Source organism: Harpia harpyja, chromosome 16 (assembly GCF_026419915.1).
Source record: "Harpia harpyja isolate bHarHar1 chromosome 16, bHarHar1 primary haplotype, whole genome shotgun sequence".
Classification (NCBI taxonomy): domain Eukaryota; kingdom Metazoa; phylum Chordata; class Aves; order Accipitriformes; family Accipitridae; genus Harpia; species Harpia harpyja.
This window is the reverse complement of record NC_068955.1, coordinates 17,917,705-17,937,126: the sequence shown is the minus strand read 5'-3', so window position 1 is coordinate 17,937,126 and position 19,422 is coordinate 17,917,705. Positions and strand designations below refer to the sequence as shown.

Below are 19,422 nucleotides of genomic sequence, written 5' to 3'. Positions count from 1 at the left end.
CAGCAACTCATGGACAGATGCCTGAATTTTGCAAATTCTTAGAAATGTGCCTAGCTTTCTCACGATTAAGTCACTAGGAATTGATTCAGAAGTTCTGATTGCATGCTTTTAATTAGTACATGCTTACATGTTTGCTACCCAAGCTCTTAGCATGCAAGATTATTTTTACACTGGTTGTAAATATCATTATACCATCATCATTTCATTTTCAAGATAGCTGTCAAAAGAGCATGAACTGAAGAAAGTGATATGCAGAAAAATGATGTGGTAAATACTTTAGCCTGAGAAGAAATAAATTAGATGTGAAAGGCATGCTGGCAAGAAACAGATTTGTCAAAAGATCTAGGAAAAACACTTAAGTCACTGATTCTTAAGAATCTTTGATTTTTCTTTTTTGTTTAGTCTCTCACTGTTCTTTTGCAACAATGATTTCTGTTGCAATTTTTAATGACATTTAATATATTAAGTTGTTTACTCAATTAAGTTGTTAACTCCTCCTCATGTAAGAGAAGTAAGGGAGCTTCAAGACATTCCTACAGCCCTCAAAGACTGCCAAAGTAAGAGAGGACCGAGATCCTGCTGAAGAGATGAGGGAGAAGATCTTTAGATTTTTCTGAAAACTAACCATTGAATTCATTTCCTCCAAGCCAAAAGCAGGGATTCCATATCTATCTTTTTTAGTTAAGAGCAAGCAGACAAAAATACTCAAAACCATAACCTCCACCCTCTGTAATACACTGATTTAGAGTAAGGGAGAAGAAAAAAAGGTAACAATAGGAATAGTACAAAGTGCATTCATTCACTCTAAATGAGACTGCAAATCTAGTACTCGTTTTCTACCTTCAAACACTCCACCTCCCAAGATCTCTTCTCAAATATAAAAATGATGTTAAATTATTTGCTTATATGATTAATGCAGAAAGCTCAAAGCTAATTCCAAATGAAGGAACAAAACCAAATGCTTGTCTCCCCTTCGTCATATCTTCATTTTGAAAAGTAACAAAACCCAGTAGCAAAAAGCCCATAAAACCTAAAATATTACTTATACGCAATATTTTCTTCACCGAGATGAAAGCACTCATATGTATATAACTTAGCATTTGAATATCAGCTAATCCGCATGGACATAAAAACATAATTGCATAGCATATAAAAAAATGCAGCACTACTTCCATTTGGGCATATACTGGAAACTAGCACAAGTCTAGTGACACAAGAACTGCTCTGTGAAAAGGCTGACAGGCAAAACACTGAACAAAAACAACATGGAAAGCAAGGCACCAAACCCCCAAACTAAAGAGGCTGATACTTCAAACGATTTCTTAGTGAGCTTTATTTTTTTTTTCCTGCTGCTGCTGCTTCTTGTTAAAAAACATGACTGTTTGAGTGGATGTAGATTTTGCTAAGTACCTGTTAAATAAGAGCTATTAAATTAATGAATCATATGCTTTCAACCTTCTGAAAATAACCAAGTCATAGCTAGCTTGGCTTGGACACACACTGGTGATATATTCCATACAGCTCAGTGATGTGACTGAAACAAATACTTCCCCTAGGAAGCAGATTGAAATCAATTACTTACTTCTGTGTTTGGAATGAGGGGCAGGGTGCACTTCTGCAGTCACAGTTTTTAGAGATTTGGGAGGTTCTTTAGGACCCCAGTCTTCTTCCCACTCCTTTTTAAATTTCTCTTCCTCTGCTGTTATCCTATAGGAAAAAAATGCAGCTAGGAATTCTGACTATAAAAACAGCATCATCAATATAAACTCATTACAATTATTTAGTGTTCTGTATGTTTGGTTTTTTCTCTTTAATATAAAGCACAATAAACCGCCCCTTTCCCCAAAACAAATTCCTTTCATCAATCTGTTTCATTTACTAAGCTACTAAGATAATTTGTAAAATGCAATGTAACTGAGTAAAATATTCTTATTTAATATTGAGACTTCTAAGGCCAGTTATATAAACACCTGCACAAATATTAACCCCAGAGTGATACACTGCAATACTGACTGTTACCTTAACTGAAGCCATCTCTCACCTAATTCTTCTTCATTTTTAGAACTGGGAAATATCTATTAGAAAAACAGTCAGTTTTAACTAAAATACTAAGTGACAGAATATTTACCACATGCCTAAATCGGATGTTACAATGGTAAATTATACCTCAAGAGTGCGTGTCTTATTTCTGTATCTTATCTCCATTTGGATGATAGCTTCCTAAACACATAATTCTAGGCTACACTAAAAAGTGACTCTTGCCCAAAAGAACTAGATACTCTTGAGACACAAACCACAAAATTCAGCATCCTAGGGAAAAAAAAAAAGAAAAAATTGTCACGCTTCAGGACAAAGAAGCTCATAAAACAAGTAAATTACCTAGAAGGCACCTAGAAAGACACCATGATCAAAAAAACACATTTTGAAGGAAAATTCAGCAAATCCCAAGTATGTCACAAGAGAACTACCATATAACCTAATGGCTTGTAGCTTCATATATGGTGCCTTTAAGTGATCCAAGATCTATTCTTGGCTGTAGCCTGTCTTGAACTGGTTAACTGATATATGGTTCAAAAACTTACCAGATCTTAGATATATATGATGCTATTCATACTTGGATTATCTTTTGCATCTCTAAATTAGCTAAGGTATATTTAAAAAATATCCACATGTGGTCAAAGCACTATTAAATCAGCAGCTGAGGTCAGTATTTAGATTTGGAGGCATAGTCAATAGCAGGCAACATTGGACTGAATGTTTAGATTTGTTTTTACATTTCCTTTTAATTAAAAAAAAAAAAGAGGGGTTACAATGTAACTTGAAGTACACAGAGTTAAGGACCTCTGCCATTTAGGCATATTTGAAATTTCTTCCTAAAATGTATGCAAGAAACTAATAAAGGGCACAGTGAATCTATACAAGGAATTCCTGCAGAAAGGATTTTAAAAATGGAGCAAAGGGTCATCCTGACAAACTGTTAATACAGGAAAGCATTACATTCTAGTGAAACTGCCTGCCTGCAATTGCTTATTAAACCTAAGCTTCAGATTAAATCGAAGTTGCTATACTACCATCCTCCCTCCTCTACACCAACGAGATTGAGACAGACTTAACAGTTTGGATTGTAATATGGAAAAGCTTAATAAGTGCCTGAGCAGCACTTGGAAATTACACAACGAAGTATAAAGACTTGCTAGACCTTACAATGAGCAGCCCTCAAGGCAGCCTGATCATGAAAGTCCTCCCTGAGTGAGTAAAGATGCATTTAGTTCAGAAGGATATTGCAGATACCAAACATTCATTATAACAGACAAGCAATCTGCATTTGGAGAACGGAATCATTCTTCACCTGTGATGGTCTGCTTTTACAGTAGCTTTCCATGGCTATTGCAGCAATTTCTACAGTAGACCACAATAAAGAACAGGATGTTACCTATTCCCCAGGAATTAGAAAAAGAGAACCTGTAAGAATTCATCCACGTGCTGCAGTAGAGCCCACGGCAGGACTGTCAGAAGATTCTTCTCTTGTGACAGCTAGGGAATATATTCCTTTTTGCAAGTCACAGATTTAGAAATCCCTACACTTTTTCTATCAGAGAATTTTAGCTAATACAGGTACATGTAAAGGGACTTAAGTGAATGAATATGAATTAAAAACTGTTTAAGATGTCAAAGGTACAAAGCTGAATACTTCAGGGTCAATCTTAGCTCTAAAAGGATGCATAAAAACAGATATTGTGCAATTTCACACTATCTTTCATGCAATTTCCCAACATCATTTAGAAGGGAAATTAATTACTGTGATAACAACAACATGTTATACTGGTTAATTTTAAAGTTCCAAATGTAAAACAATGCTTAAGTTACATTTATAGTACTGACTTTATTATAATACAATCTTTGAATGTGTCTAGTTCCTATAATCACAGATTTTTAAAACCAGAATAGACTGTGATAATAAAAATCAGATTTCCTGAATAAAATAGGTTATAAGAACTTCCTGCTTTAGGTGCCACAGTTTTAATTTAATTAATTCTCTCCTTAGAAAAGCAAAATCCTACTTAAAATTTATGATGACTGAAATTTCTACTCAAGATGATTAGCATCACATAGTCCATATTTTAGTCTAAATATACACAGCTTTTGTTTTCAGAACTGTCTGATAGACTGAAAAGGCTATTAAATTCCACGCTGTGTACACTCTTACAGATAATGAACAAACTACCTGTGTTTTGTTTTATTTTTTTTTAAATATAAGCTAAGTGGATAAGTCATCAAGCCCCTGAGTATATGCATGTTTTCCAGCTCTTCAGTCATTCTGTTTCTTCCCTGATCCATTTCCTTGCAGTATTAATTTCTTTTTTTCTGTTAGAATTAGATGTAGTGGTTCAGTGACAACAGAGTAAACGAGTTCTGAGACACAGAACTTCCTTAATCTTAAGTTTCTCTATACATTTATAATGTATTTTTAAAATAAGCACTCAAATTCAATTTCACATTGAATTTATTATCACCATAATCCTCATGTTTTTGAGGTGCTGATTATCAGATTGTTTCCTATTCCGTAACTGCGGTGTACTTACTCATATGCACTGGACCCTACATTTCGCTAAATTGAAATATTACACAATTTTATTAGAAAAGAACATGCAGAATGTTTTCAGCCAGATCTAATATATAAGGACCCTTTTTCAGGCAGCATATTGCCTATGTAAGCTTTTTACTTACTGCTCTATTTCTCTGCGGTATCTCTCTTCTTCCTCTGCAGCCTTCTGGGAAATCTCCAGTTTTCTTCTATAATAAGAGGAATTAGGACACCATGATAAAAATAGTACTTTCTGAGTAAGAACTTGCACAAAGTGTGTCAGCATATAGTTAGTAAAAGATATGGACAGTAAATACATATGCATTGGGGAAAAATGCTCCTTTTAAAAAGTTGTCTTTAAGATATCAAGGGTTCAATATACTTTCGTAGGAACCCTGAGGACTTTCGTGACCATCTGGATAAGGGCATATCATCTATTTAACTCTGTAAGTCACCATCTCCTTCTGACACAGTTCCATAGTGTGTTATTGTAAGAGTATAAAATTTGTAACTGTCCTGCTAAAAATAAAGGATGAGGGAATGGCATTGGGAAAATAACTAATATCACACTGAATCATAGGGGTATGACAGTCAGGGAACAAGGTGACCCTTCTACTCAAGACGTGTTTGAATGATATCAGCTTTGAAAACCCAGAACATCAAGAGCACCACAGGATAAGGATTTATGAACAGAGACTCTGCAACAGCAAAATTAAGTTAATCTAAATTGGGAGTCTTCTCACAGTTGCTCCTGTCTTCCACACCCTTTCCAAATCCAAGCTAAATTTTTCAGACTGTCCTATACAGAGTCCTTACAATCTCTCTTTCTCTTGCTGCTCTTTGATGATTTTGTTAGTCTCCAGCGCAAGTCGCTTTTGATGCATTAACTCCTGGCGTTCTTGCTCACGGAGACGTGCTTCTCTCTGCCTTTCTTCTTCAGTCATGAACAGCTCCTTTCCCTGCAATTGGAACCGCCACCCAAATCAGTTGTGAAAAAGTCTCATGAATGTAGTTCTTCTAGGAAATAATTCAAAACCAATTATGTACAAGAACATCTGCCATTTCCTCACATCACTTTTTCTGAGGAATGCTTTCTGAAAGACCCTGAAAGATCTGACCACTTCATTCCAAAGAGCTACCCAAGTTTCAGTATCAAAGTTATGATACTAAACAACTCAGAAGAGGCATGCAACTACTGAAGTCAGCAACAGCAGCGCAGGGGTCATGCCAGAGACATGCTCAGGGTGTCACCCAGAAAAAACTCCACATTATACTTCCTTGAAATCTGAGCAATGCAATGCTAGAGAACAGCACATTGAATGAATGCCAACGTGGAAGGCAACTACACAGTTACTGTGTTTTAATGCTCTTGTGCCTGGCTGCTGTGGAAATGTACCATCACTCATGGAACTCAAATATAGGGAACCTACACTGCCAAAAGGTTATATAGTTGATGTGTTTCATTTGCTTTACAGTTAAGACACCAGCACTATTTTCTATTCAAGAAAGGTATTTCCACGGTGCTATGTGTGGAACAGTTTGATAACATTTATCTAATTTTCATCACTGAAATTACAATCCCTTGTTAATTAGGAAGGCCAGATTTTTCATGTCTCTAAGGCTCAAAAGCAGACAGCTCGAACAAAAACAGGCAGTGAAGAATGCCTTTGCACCACGGTCTTAGCTGACCGAAAAACAGGAGTAGAGAAGCTGTTTCCCTTTGCAATGTCTTCTTCAGTACAAAGATGTGTACTGAGGAAAGGAGAGACATGCAAGGTGAAGCAGGGTGGAACAGAAGAGTTCCATAGCAACAATTCACCATTTTAAGGATGCAACCCCAGTGGTACATGCTGGAGTAGATTCCATCTTTTCTAACAGTTGGTAACATATCTGGGAGTTGAAACTAAGCCCTTAGGATGTTGAGTTCCTGGACCTTAATCATCTAGTCTGGAACATTTGTTTAAACAATTTCTACAAAGCCTTTGGACAACTGCATCTTTTGTTACTGTAACAGTAGTTTAATTAAACCATGAATTCCTTACTATAGCTACACAGTATACATGAGCCCTTAGGAAGCAGCTTAAATCATTTAATAAATCTTGTTTTCCCTATTTAATTCAATTGCAAGGCAATCAGAAAATACCATCTTTGATTAGTCAATGGAACTTGAGTATCCTCTTGTATAGAACTATACATTCTACTGTAAGAAGGACTGAAGCAGTAAAAACATTAAAACATTTATTGAAAGTCACACTGAAGTCAGTGGGAAGACTTAATTAATTTCAGCTGGTTTTAGATTAGGCCCCAAAGGCATATAGTTCTGTTATACAAAACAGTGGAAATGGAAAATTGAACAATTTGCAATGTGTTGATACACTGAAGAGATCAGATAAACAGTTACACAAGGAATTAATTTGGAATAAGACTAAGACATCAGCTATTCAGGATAGAAAAATTAATTTACTCCAATTCACCTTTCATGTTTCAGGAGAAGCAGCTATCTATTAGAACAGCAGCTCTCAAACGTGAGAAACAATTACAATAAAAGTTAATTTCCATTCCTTGTCAAGGGAATGGGTTTGCACTGGCCCACAGTCATGAAACTGTTTTATTTGAGAATACTGCGGGTAGTTATCAATTAAATAATCAAAAGCTACTCAACGCTGCCCTGGTTTGACAGAATTTAGTGGTATAGACATTATAAAGAAACACAGCTCTACTTCTTATCTATTTATTTTTACCATTTATTTGCCCACATAGTAATTTTCACAAATGTTCTGCTTTTATAAATATACTACTACTTACAGCGCCTGCTACCACAGAGATAGTCAAAGTACGACTACTTTTGAGCACTCTGACAGCCTGCAAATTAAAACAAAACAAAGATCAGTCTGAATTAAGTGGTAAAAGTCCTGTATATATAGGATGAAAGATGCTGGTTGTCAAAGCTGGATTTCCAGAAGACCTGCCTGAACTAAACAGGGTGGTAGGTATTCAAATCTCCACATTCCCATGTTCAATACACAACCTCTTTGGTTAAGTAGCTCAGTATCAAAACATATTTTTTGCAGCCAGGAAAATCAGACAGATGCTTAATAAGCTGACAACTACAAATTCAGCGAATTAGGAAGACTTGATCTTACCTCTTTATGATCCACATTAGAAAAGTCCACTCCATTTACCTCAACAATCTGATCACCGACCTAAAGGAATTAATTCAAATTTTAGTACAGATGCTAAATGAGTACATATATTAAATTAAAACATAAACAGATATACTCTCTAACATTCTTAATACAATAATCATAGCTACTGACAGAGTACAAGGGGAACAGACCGGAAACTCGCCAGGCTTGCACATCCTCCTGTATTACCGTTTCCTATTGCCACTGTTTGAGACTAAATACTGAGCTCGATGGACTATTGGTCTGACCCAGGAGGGCACTCTCATGTTCTTAAAATTTAGGAAACTTGTTTCATTTTGAAACGTAACTACAAGGTATTTCGTTCCCATGGAAGAAAAAAACCCAACAAAAACCCCACACCTAGTGACTTCACAGTGATCCAGAATCCTCAAAGTAGTAAATACTTTCTGAATATGAGCCAGCAATGTGCCCAGGTGGCCAAGAAGGCCAATCGCATCCTAGCCTGTATCAGGAACAGTGTGGCCAGCAGGAACAGGGAGGTGACTGTTCCCCTGTACTCGGCACTGGTGAGGCCGCACCTCGAGTACTGTGTTCAGTTTTGGGCCCCTCACTACAGGAAAGACATTGAGCTGCTAGAGCGTGTCCAGAGAAGGGCAACCAAGTTGGTGAGGGGCCTTGAGCACAAGTCTTATGAGGAGCGGCTGAGGGATCTGGGGTTGTTCAGACTAGAAAAGAGGAGGCTGAGGGGAGACCTTATCGCTCTCTACAACTACCTGAAAGGGGGTTGTAGTGAGGAGGGTGTTGGTCTCTTCTGTCAGGTGTCTGGAGATAGGACTAGAGGAAATGGCCTCAAGCTGAGGCAAGGGAGATTTAGGTTAGATATTAGGAAAAATTTTTTTACTGAGAGGGTTGTCAAACATTGGAATGGGCTGCCCAGGGAAGTGGTTGAGTCACTATCCCTGGAGATATTAAAAAAGTGAGTGGACAGGGTACTCCAGGACATGGTTTAGGGGGCATGGTTAATGGTTGGACTCGATGATCTTGAAGGTCTTTTCCAACCAAAATGATTCTATGATTCTATACCAAACAACACTTCCTTGTGGTACCTACCTTGGATGGTGGCATACTTACCTCTAAGCCCACCTCTGCTGAAAGAGAACCCAGCTTAACATTGCTGATAAAAATGCCTGGTTTTTGTGTTGGACCACTGGAAATACTGGTGTAATATAAAAAACAAACACTTAAAGGATAATATTTATAGAATATTACAGTGTAATACAGTGAGAAGTCTTAGTTGTTTTCTCATAATTTCTTTCCTATTAAAGAATATTTTTGTGGTATTAGCCTACTCTGAAACAAACACCAAAATTTGCCAGTACATGCACAACGGTTTATCATCCTACTTTTCTATCCCTTGCAGCACAAAACTATGACTTAAGAAAAAGCTAAAATAAAAATATTCAAGCTCCTGGATTTTTCCTTAGATGTTGAAAATAACAGTATACTGACCTACACTGTCTAAGGGACTGGGACACTAATGACAATCAAAAGCAAGCATCGAACACAATGAAGAATTACTAATTGCTTGCACATTTACTCACTGAACTGCAGCATACTGTATATATAATACAATGTTATTTTTCAGGATTACTTATCAAAAGCAAGTAGGATGTTTCAACCAGGGGCCAACATCTAGCCTGGAAACTTTAAGCTGCAGTCTAAGCTGGGCCCAAACACAGAAATTATTTTTGTAGATAATATATCCAGCAGGTGATGTTGAACCACGCCTCCAGGTCTGTAAATAATTTTTAAAAAAAAAACTTTAGCTCTTCCAAATAATATGAAAGAAAAGTTATGCTTTCGAAAATATTCTGTGCAGTTCAATCTTGATAACTTCAACTATATATTCCTAAATATATAAGAAATCCTACAATATCCCTTCTACCCCAAAACCTCCATAACTAGCTTTTCAGCTAGGACAGGAGTCTGCAAAGCATCTGTTCATATTTCTAAAAATCTTGCAAGTTCAACATTACTTTTAGGAACTGGATATATCTGTGTGATGGCTTCTCAGTTTTGAAAAGGGCCACAGAAAGCAGTCTAAGTTCAGGGAGTGAACCTGACACTGGACAGTGCTGAAACTTGCTACATCACAGAGCAGCATTTAAAAGTATTTCAAAATGTAAAAGCATTTAAAAGATCCAATTCCACAACAGCTTGTATTATGTCGCTTTCAGCCTGCTCTTATTTTAAAACCAAAAAAATCTTTTAAAGTCAGAACTTGTGACACAGGTATTTATGATTTATCTAATAATACACAATGTGTGCCATAGATATCCTCCTATTCCAGTTTGCTTTCCTGAACCAGCGTGGATCTCCATTTTCCTGATATCATATCAGTGAATGATGGAAATAACTGCCTTGGATGTCTCACTTAACAAACCAGTGACATTAAGTAAGAAACATGTACCCACCTGCAACCCATGCCTTTTGTACCAATCAAGCTAATGAAGACTTTTTTCTCTTTATTGTCTCTCCCTCCAGAAGAAGCAAGCCCAGCAACACTGCCCTTTCCTTCCTGTAGGGGGATTAAAAAATGCTGCAGATGTTACTCTGTGTTGAACTCTATCAAGACTACTACAAAACTTCATAAAGCCAGGATCAAACCCTGCCAACATCAAGATAAGATTCCTCTGAGGTCCTGCTGGAGATGAATGTGAAGTACAGTCATTTCAGCAGAGCTGCATGGCTGAGGTGAAAGACTGAACTTACCTTTCTATTTGGAGAAGATTGTTTAAATAGTCAAAGTGTCTTCAGAAAAGGGTGAAGGAAAATTAGAGGAAAGTGATATGGCAAAATAATCAGTTAGATGTTCCGTGACAAAAGAGCTGGAAAAATACGTGAAAGTACTCGATATTTAAAGAAGTCTTTCTTCCTGAAAGCAAAAGAACTGTAATTGTGGTCTCTCTTTCCACTGCTGCAACCCATAGAAGCCACTTGCATTCATACCTGTCATTCCTTCACTAATATAGCTAAGATAGGCCAAATAATCTGTTAAAGATTTATACAATAGAACTATAGGCTGGTAAGGTAATAAACTCAAGCAAAATAAAGTACCAATTAATGAGTAAAAGATATTTCATTTGTATCCTGCCCTTTCCTTACCTAATGATTTTAGAATCATTTCATATCACAGAAGATGTTTCTCCCAGAACACTTGTAACAAGATATTGCATCACAGAAATACATACAATAACTTCTGTGATAAGGTCAGAGGAGAAAGTGTTTCAGAACCATTACAGATTTCCCAGAAGATATCTTAAAATATTGATCTCTTACCCCAGAGTCTGACACAAACTGGTCCACATATTGCCATTTAAGGGGTTCATCTGCTGAACTGGAAAGAAAAAGTAATTTAAAATAATGGGGACAAAAATAATTGTGAATGTATTCAAGAAGCTGCTTTGGAATGTGGCCTCCTATTTTGCATCCACAAGTTCCTTTGGATACCATTCACAACAACTGGTTTATTTTCCAGCAATTTAAATGGAACATCAAACAAGTATACAATTATTTAGGCTAGTAAAGCTCGTCAAACATAAAATTGAGAAAACCTCTTCAAGCGAAACAATTTCGGGAAACTCTAAGAAAGACTGTGAAAATAATCATAACAATTTGAACAGCCTATGTAAATGTCTATGCAGAGAGACACCTCCCATCATTAACATTTCTCAAACATTGCACTTAAAGTTTCAACTTTTCAACAAAAATTGGAAGAGGACAATAATTTGAAATTTTTCTAAGCTCTGAAGCAATCCTCAAATGTTATGTACATAGAGAAGCAGTGGAGCTCTCTGTTAAGGTAGGTGCATTGATAATGAAACTTCCAGGTAATATCCACAAATAATGAGGAAATAGAAATTGGTTCATTTAAGTAGGCAACTGGCATAAGAAGTCAGATTCATCAAACAAGACATCTCCCTGTTTATCACAAAGGACATGACATTTTTATCAGCTGCGGAGATGCCCATTCACACATTTTCAAATAAACAGATAAACACAGAGGTTCTTTGGATATTGGCTATGTGAAAATTAATAATCTAATTTGTTTTCAAATTAAATACCATTACCTTTTGACAGGTATCATGCCAATATCTGAAAAAGAAAAATACTCTGTTAAGTAGCACTTTCTACAGATCACCAGCAATCTTTAGTGATGCAGGTGATTTTTTTTATGTTACTTACATCTTACTTTTATGGACACTATTTTCTTTGTGCGAATGAGGTTTATGACTTCTTCATGTGTGCATGATGAAATGGAATATCCATTGATACGAACTATCTCATCTCCAACCTCAAAAATGAAAGGGAGAATTAAAAAATAAATCATGAATTAACATTAAAAGGTTTTTAATTGATGATGCAATCTGGCAATCATTTTGATGCAAGGGTTTCATAATGTCCTAAATACTTTTTGAATTTCAGGTAATGTCCAGATCAGATTTACCTGTAATTGTTTGAACTTAACATTTAACACCAAAAGGGCAGATTAATGGCCAAATAAAATTTTATAAATAATATCTAGTCTCTACACATCAGACTTGTACTCCACATATTACCTTAAACACAAGTGTCTGTATTTCAATTCAAATAATTTTGGAGTGATTTTCTTCCTCTACACTTCAGCAGTTTAAGTTTGCTTCTACCATATGTTCTCCAAGATCCCTTAACTATTTTGATGAATAGAAAACTAAACTTTCTCTTATTACCTTGTCTGATTATGAATTATTTTAATGGCATTTACCTCCATTAAAGGTGCAATTAATTAATTACAATAGTCATATACTAGCATAATGAATGTTTGTTCTGGGGTGCAGTAGCTTAAGCCTTCTTGGATCATCTACATTAGTTACAAAATTGCATGCTAATCATGTGTGAGACATTTTCAAGTGTTTCACAGCAGCAACCCATCATATACTATGGTTGAGAAGATGGTATCACCACCCTGCTGTGGCCCCTAGGCTGTGGCATTCCCTCTTTTGTATGACATGAAAAAAGTGAGAAAACTTGAGACAGGACAGAAACACAGAAGGAAGCTCCCACCAGATAGAAGGCAAGTCAATCACTTATTCCCAAGCTTACTCAGGCCTCCATGTGTATGCAATATATATATATTTGGGCTCCAGGGGTGACAGGAAGCATAGTCAGCTACAGAACAGACCAAGAATATGCACTCTGAATAGCAGAGACAAAACTAGTGTTATCCCTGAGGCAAATTTAGATGAAGATAACTTGACTGAAGGGAGCAGTAATTTGTGCTCTGTCCTCCACCCTAAAGGATTGGCTCCGGGTTTCTGTACAGATACAGGCCCTCTTTGATTATCTTCCAAATCTATGTGCTTTTTGTCTCACAGATTGGGTATACAATGGACTGAAAAGCAACTGGAATTTTCCACAGAGGTTTCACCTGTTGCACAGGAAAAGATGTAGGGGTTTTACTAATGGAAAAAAACCAACAGATATTCCAGAGAAAAAAAAAAACTAGATAACTAAGTGTATACTAGTGTAAAAGATAACCTTCATTGCCAGTGTGTACCACCTACCTCAAAACAGTTCAATATTGTTCTGAACATATCACAGAAAAACATATCACAAAACTCTTGTGAAGGAATGAGAGCAGAAATACAAAACCAACTGAACTATCCTCCAGCATCTTTATATTCATATACTGCACCAAAAAGAAGTAACATATCTCGAAGCAAAAGACTGTAAAAACAAATCTACATGGTGAATTCAATTGATCTCCAAGACCCATTGTCTGATCAAAAACCAGGCCAGCCTTACACAGAAACTACACATGCCCTCATATATAAATTAAGTATAAAGACCATTCTCTAGCACTGAAGACACTTCCTCCAAAGTAGGGTGGCTCTATGTAACCTGCTCTCTAGGAATCACCCCGGCACGTGCTATCACCTGAGCTGTGTAGGAATTGATCAACAATGCTCGCTGGCATAGACCAAAGGCCATACTGAGGACCACACTAACATTCAGCAGCAATCAAATGGCAGCACCCCAAGAATATTACCCAGCAGTGTTCAATTTACTAGTGTAGAACAGACAGGGTGCCATAAGCTTTCAGCTGCTTCTATAAAATTTCAAATCTTATTTATCAGAATACACAAAAGAACTAATAGAACTAATGTTTATTTGGTGATAAAATGACAGTATATCACTGGAAAGCTTTTATTTCAAAAGGCTTCCCTTCCTCTAATATAAATCCAAATTTGTTTTGATATGACAAATAGACTAGAAATTTCCAAGTTTCTATGAACTCTGCCTAATGATCCCCCTAGCTATGTAGGCTGAGAAGGAATCAGTGATGGAAACATTGCCCACTTCAAGGTTGTACCTTATTAGCTGTTCAAGATAACACTGAAAAATGCAAGGCCCTGGCTAGATCATCGTAAGTAAAGCCTTTTACCTAACGTGAACACCATGACATGGCTGTGTGAAAACTAGTGCATAACTCTCTTCCATTAGGCAATTCAAATCAATCCTCTGCACAGTAGGATACACAAATGATTACCAGGAAATGGCTCTAACAACAAACCATCAACAATACCCTCTTACAGCTCTGTACTTTGATCTCCACAAGAACACTGTGACTTTACTGCTCTCCAGTAGCATTTCTTATGAACTACCGTGAATATTTATTATGTAAAATGTATCAAAATGCCACCCTGATAGTTGACAGGTCTTTTCTGATTAACATCACCAGCCTAGGATTTTGTTCTTAATCACTGACACTTTGCATGCCTCCTCGCAAATATGTCCACTTTCACAGCAGCATTGTCCCTAGTTAATGATTGCCTAACATGTTCCACTTAAAGACTCAAGTTTCAAGCTGTCAAATTTCAGTTTAGGCTTAAATTTTCCATGCTGGTATCTGCACCAAGCTGATTTCAAGTTTCAGCAGAGCTAAAGCAACTAGTTCTACACAACAAAATTTGGGGGGAATGCATTGTCACACTCATTAAAAAAGAAATATCTACAATTAACTTTGTTGAGAGGCTCTGTGCTTTCACTTTAGGTTTGGAAAAGGTCCTTATACTACAAATTAAGAGCACAATTTTTACAATCTTAGTGAACATCTTGATTGACTAAAAAGTTTAGGGGAAGAGGCAGGTTCATCATAACACATTTGGTGAAAGTTAGTTAATAGAAAGACTCTGGCTATACTAGTTCTGATCTGGGGGGAACTTCCCTTTCATCCACTTGCTTTGGGACGGCCCATGCACCAGCTCCTGGTGCCAAGATCAATTGTGAACAAGACTTTCAACTGCTGCTGCAAAAGATCAGAAGAATTATTTCTTCCAGAATGCAGGAGGCACAGGAGACTCACCAGGAACAGGAAGGGATAAAAAGCGTCATTCAGCCCTAACCACTAAGGTGGTGCAAAAAAAAAAAAAAAAAAAAAAAAAGCCATTGTGCAAAAACCACTATCTGCTTACAGAATTCAAGACTTTGTTGTAATATTCACAACAGTATTACAATAAACTTTGTAATCTTTAATGCATTTGTTAAGACTGTGCAAGCAATTGACACCTTAGATAACTCTGTGACTCAATTTTTTTTTTTTTTGCTTTTGAGCCAGATACTTCCACTCTCTCCCATAGAAACTTTCCAACTTTACTGTCACTGGAAGCACAGAAGATAACACTTCCAGTCTTTGTCAGACTGAGCGAGTGATCCACTATGGCCATACAGACTAAATCGTACAGTATATCCACTGTTTTCTCCATCACACAAGTTTGATGTGCCTGAAAAAAAGTGAAGAATTCAGTCTAGCTCACTGAGGACTAGCTTTCTTGTACCTTGCTGACAGTTTTAGGGAAAAAATGGGCACAGCTGGAGACTCCTCCTCTGGCACTGCACAGCTCAGCACCAAAAGCCTAAATTTGCATCACCACATTTATGTGAGAGGAGGGAGGGGAACTGCAAGTAGGAATTCCTCAGTATGGCCTATGTCTTAAAGACTGTCACATTAACACACACTGTGACCCTTGGGTGACAGGTCAGTAGGCATGCCATCACCTTCTGCCTTTTTTCATATGTAATAAGTATTATTGAATCTTCCTACTGTGACCTGTTCAGCTAAAAAAACCCACAAAACCAAAAAACAACAAAACAAGAAACCACCCACTTATTGTCTTCACTTCTTTCACAAACCTTTCTACTTCTTCTGGGAAGTGCCATATACTCTGCAATAGCACACAAAACATTAACAACACGTCCACTGTACCAGCATAGCTCATGTAGTGCAGTTTCCTCTCCACTTAACTTAGAGATTTTTATCTGACGACACAGCATCAGAAGACTACAAAAGCAAAGAAAATGCAGTATGTGACTGTCCTGCAGGAGAGAATACACTTGCAGAGGCAGAACATGATTGTGGTCCCCAGTTCCTAACCAGTGGGACTGCTGCTCCACCTGCTGGACATCCAAAAATCTCACCCAGGGCAATGGCCTGTCTGCAATTTGCAGCAGTCCTGGCTGTTTTCATTTAAGCCAGTCAGATTTTTAACATGATCTTTAATAAGAGTGGAAATAGGTCAGTACTGAAGGCTTTTGAACATACAACCTGTCCTAAAAATGCAGAAAAAAACAAGGAAAAGAACATCGTGTCTACAGTTTAGTGTTGCACCCCTGATAGCTCTCGCTATGAAAGAACACTCACTTAACCAACTTGTTCCAAACGTTCAAAACCACATCCATCCACCCACCCACCCATCCCACAGGCCTGGTAGCCACGCCATTGCACTCCTCTTTCCCCTGCTAAATTCTAAGCTAGCTCCCCACCCCGAACCCAAGAATTTGGTCTAGAGCTGTTCCATTGCCCTCAACGCTTCAGGAAATCCATTGTAAATAATGCACTACTTAGGACTGGGATTAGCACTGGCAATGTGACTGTACTGCCAAGAAGCAAAATGGCTCAGAGAAGTCAGACTTATGTCACTATGCATAAAGACTCAATATCCTCTACAAGGATAAAGACTCTCAGCCTATTTAGGATTCTGCTGGTTATTCGAAGGAATGGTAAGAAAAGTGAGTCACCTCTGCTTTTCAAAGGAAGGTTGAGTTCCTCTACAGTAAAATGCTCAAAAAGCTTCCTCCATTCCCATCTCTGGCCTCTCTCTGGATTACTCACTTGCAAAAATACCAGAAGTTTGTGTATAACTATTCAGCCTCAAGTACGCAATGTTGACCTCATTTGATCTACCTAGACTCTGCTGTTGATCTTATATATTTTTTGGTGGCTGGGGGTTTTTATTTGTTTTTAGTTTAGTTCAAGATCCCTCCTTTACTCACATCTTCCGCATCATGCAGGCTATAACAGACCCTGGAGCCTGGGTTTGCACAAACTCTGCTTTTTAAAGGGGTAACCTAACCTACTGTTATTAACTGCAATGCCATAACACACAGAAACATCCCAGTTTTAGGACTGCAAATGGCAGTGCCCTTTGTGAGTGTCCATATAGCTTCTGTATCAGCAGAACTAGTGTTGTTCTGAGGATGTCATCATTCATTAAGCAAGTCACATCTGTTAGTATTATATCATCTCCCTAAGAGGCACACAATTACAAAATTACAAATGCAGCCAAGATCATATTATATTTTTCCTCCCATATGGGAATGAGCTTTTCCCTTACAGATATTCTTAATATTCCTCTTTGCTGAGCTTCAGAAATGAAACGAAAATACAGTCTAATACTCTTCACTCATCTGAATGACTTTTCTGTTACTAACTGACAATGTATGACTGAAGGTGCTTTAGAAATACCTGTCTAGGCTAAGCTACAGGAGACAGAGGCATGTAACAAACTACTTTCTCTTTAGGACACTTGAACAGCTTTTCTTGCAAAAGAGTGTCCATACATTGAAGTAATTAATAGTTATTTTCATATATTTTGTTACTTTTGTACTGCTATCACTGTATACCAACCTTCTGAATCAGAAGCAGTAGAAATAAAAGTCTGCAGGATTGAGCAGAGTAGAACAGTAACAATTATTTTGTTGTTATATATCACTGTTTCCCCTTTCCCTATCAAACAGGGAGATGATGGACTGTCAAAAGAAAAGCTGCAAACCTAACTTTTCCCCAAGTAAAATGCCTATTATTTGTAACTTTTAACATAAGAAATATAATATTTAGTGCTTCCAGGAAATTGAAGCATTTTTACATAACAACATCACTGTTTCAAATTTCTCATTTTGTATACTTCTTCCACATTCATCACTCATACCAATCTCCAACTCTTTGTATTCAGCAGAATCCCCACAGACATAAGTATCAGAAAGTGGGGGATGGGAGGGGTGGGGAGGTGGGGAGGGTGGGAAGGTGAAGTACATTTCTTCATGAAAGGACAAAACACTTGCCTTCTAGAGAAACTGTAGTTAAAAAAAGGTCAAACTACAAATGCCTCAGCCTTCAGAATTATTCAATTATTGTAGCGTAACTTGGAAACTACTTCAAGGAGAAATCATGCAAAATTAATTTGAATTTTTTAAAAAAGCAGTAGGATGTAAAACTGATGGTATAATAGAAGATCATTATACCTTTCTCAGACAGCATTTTTGGGATAGAAAACGTGTAGAGATTTAGTCAAAGCAGGTGGGTGAAATTTCAGAAGCAGTTGGCTTTACTGTGAGACAGCAATTTAGAACAATGGACTGCCTGTCAGCTCTCGTTATTCAGTGGGGTTCAGAAAGTGCCTGGTGCCACCTATTATGAGGGCACTTTAGGCTGAGCTTTAACAGAACATATGAAAAAACTCAAGTCAGACAGTTACGTGAGCTGTGAAGCACCATCTATTCATATTAATACATACAATCTAACTCTAATAAAGTCATAGTCAGTCTCAAGCATGTTTCCCCCTTATTGTCCCCACTTTGTCTGCCCAACTCCAACCACATTCTGAGTTGCAGTACAATTTGCACAAGCCAGCCCAAAGATTCTTTACAATCCCATTCTCTGTCACCAACATGTAATACAATGGCCTCAGTTACAGAAAGCCAGTACAGCCTTTTTGCATACTGAAAATTGACATCCTTACAGTAGCCCAACAACTGAGCATAACTCCTTATCTATCATGTCAATACATTAGTCTGAAACAAGCAGAGAAGCAGAGCTGCAACACAGCATTAAGATGAACATACTAGCATGACAGTTTAAGACAGTGGCTATTAAGTCCTTTACTGCTCAGCATCATTAATGCCTTCCAGTATTTTCCAGGAGATGTTTTCAGAAGCCATGTAGGTGACCGATCTTTGTCTTTTTCTCAGTTTTCTAGCAGTGGAGGAAGGATGCAGCTGGAATGTCTCTACTGAGCTGATCACAATCCAGGAACAACTCTCTTGACTACACTTCCCATTCTCACTGTGCAACGTAGCACACAAGGTACACAAGCTTTTGTAGTGCGAACTCTAGGAAGGTGCATCGATGTCCTTCTCTGGAGTTACCCACTAGCAAATCCCATACTTAGAAGTAGGCTACCAACACATCCAGCACAGTGTGATGTCCTATGCCACCCTCTCAACTCTAACTAAATACAGAATTTGTGGGGGCATATTCCCTGAATTTGTGGTTTTGTTGTAAGAAGGAGCTTCTAACAGCATCCAGGGAGCCAG

At 37.5% G+C, this 19,422-nt stretch overlaps 1 protein-coding gene across 7 annotated transcripts in view; it reads right to left on the bottom strand.

The window, feature by feature from the left end:
• Positions 1–19,422, bottom strand: part of USH1C (USH1 protein network component harmonin) — a 53,358-nt gene that overhangs the window by 25,615 nt on the left and 8,321 nt on the right. For all 7 annotated transcript variants that reach the window (XM_052811051.1, XM_052811056.1, XM_052811050.1 and 4 more), the window contains exons 5-14: positions 11,977–12,085; positions 11,862–11,886; positions 11,071–11,128; positions 10,206–10,309; positions 8,863–8,947; positions 7,729–7,788; positions 7,391–7,447; positions 5,402–5,544; positions 4,729–4,794; positions 1,583–1,707 (exon numbers count right to left, since the gene is read on the bottom strand). In XM_052811051.1, the coding sequence (XP_052667011.1) occupies positions 1,583–1,707; positions 4,729–4,794; positions 5,402–5,544; positions 7,391–7,447; positions 7,729–7,788; positions 8,863–8,947; positions 10,206–10,309; positions 11,071–11,128; positions 11,862–11,886; positions 11,977–12,085 (832 nt within the window). The remainder of the gene's footprint in view (positions 1–1,582; positions 1,708–4,728; positions 4,795–5,401; positions 5,545–7,390; positions 7,448–7,728; positions 7,789–8,862; positions 8,948–10,205; positions 10,310–11,070; positions 11,129–11,861; positions 11,887–11,976; positions 12,086–19,422) is intronic.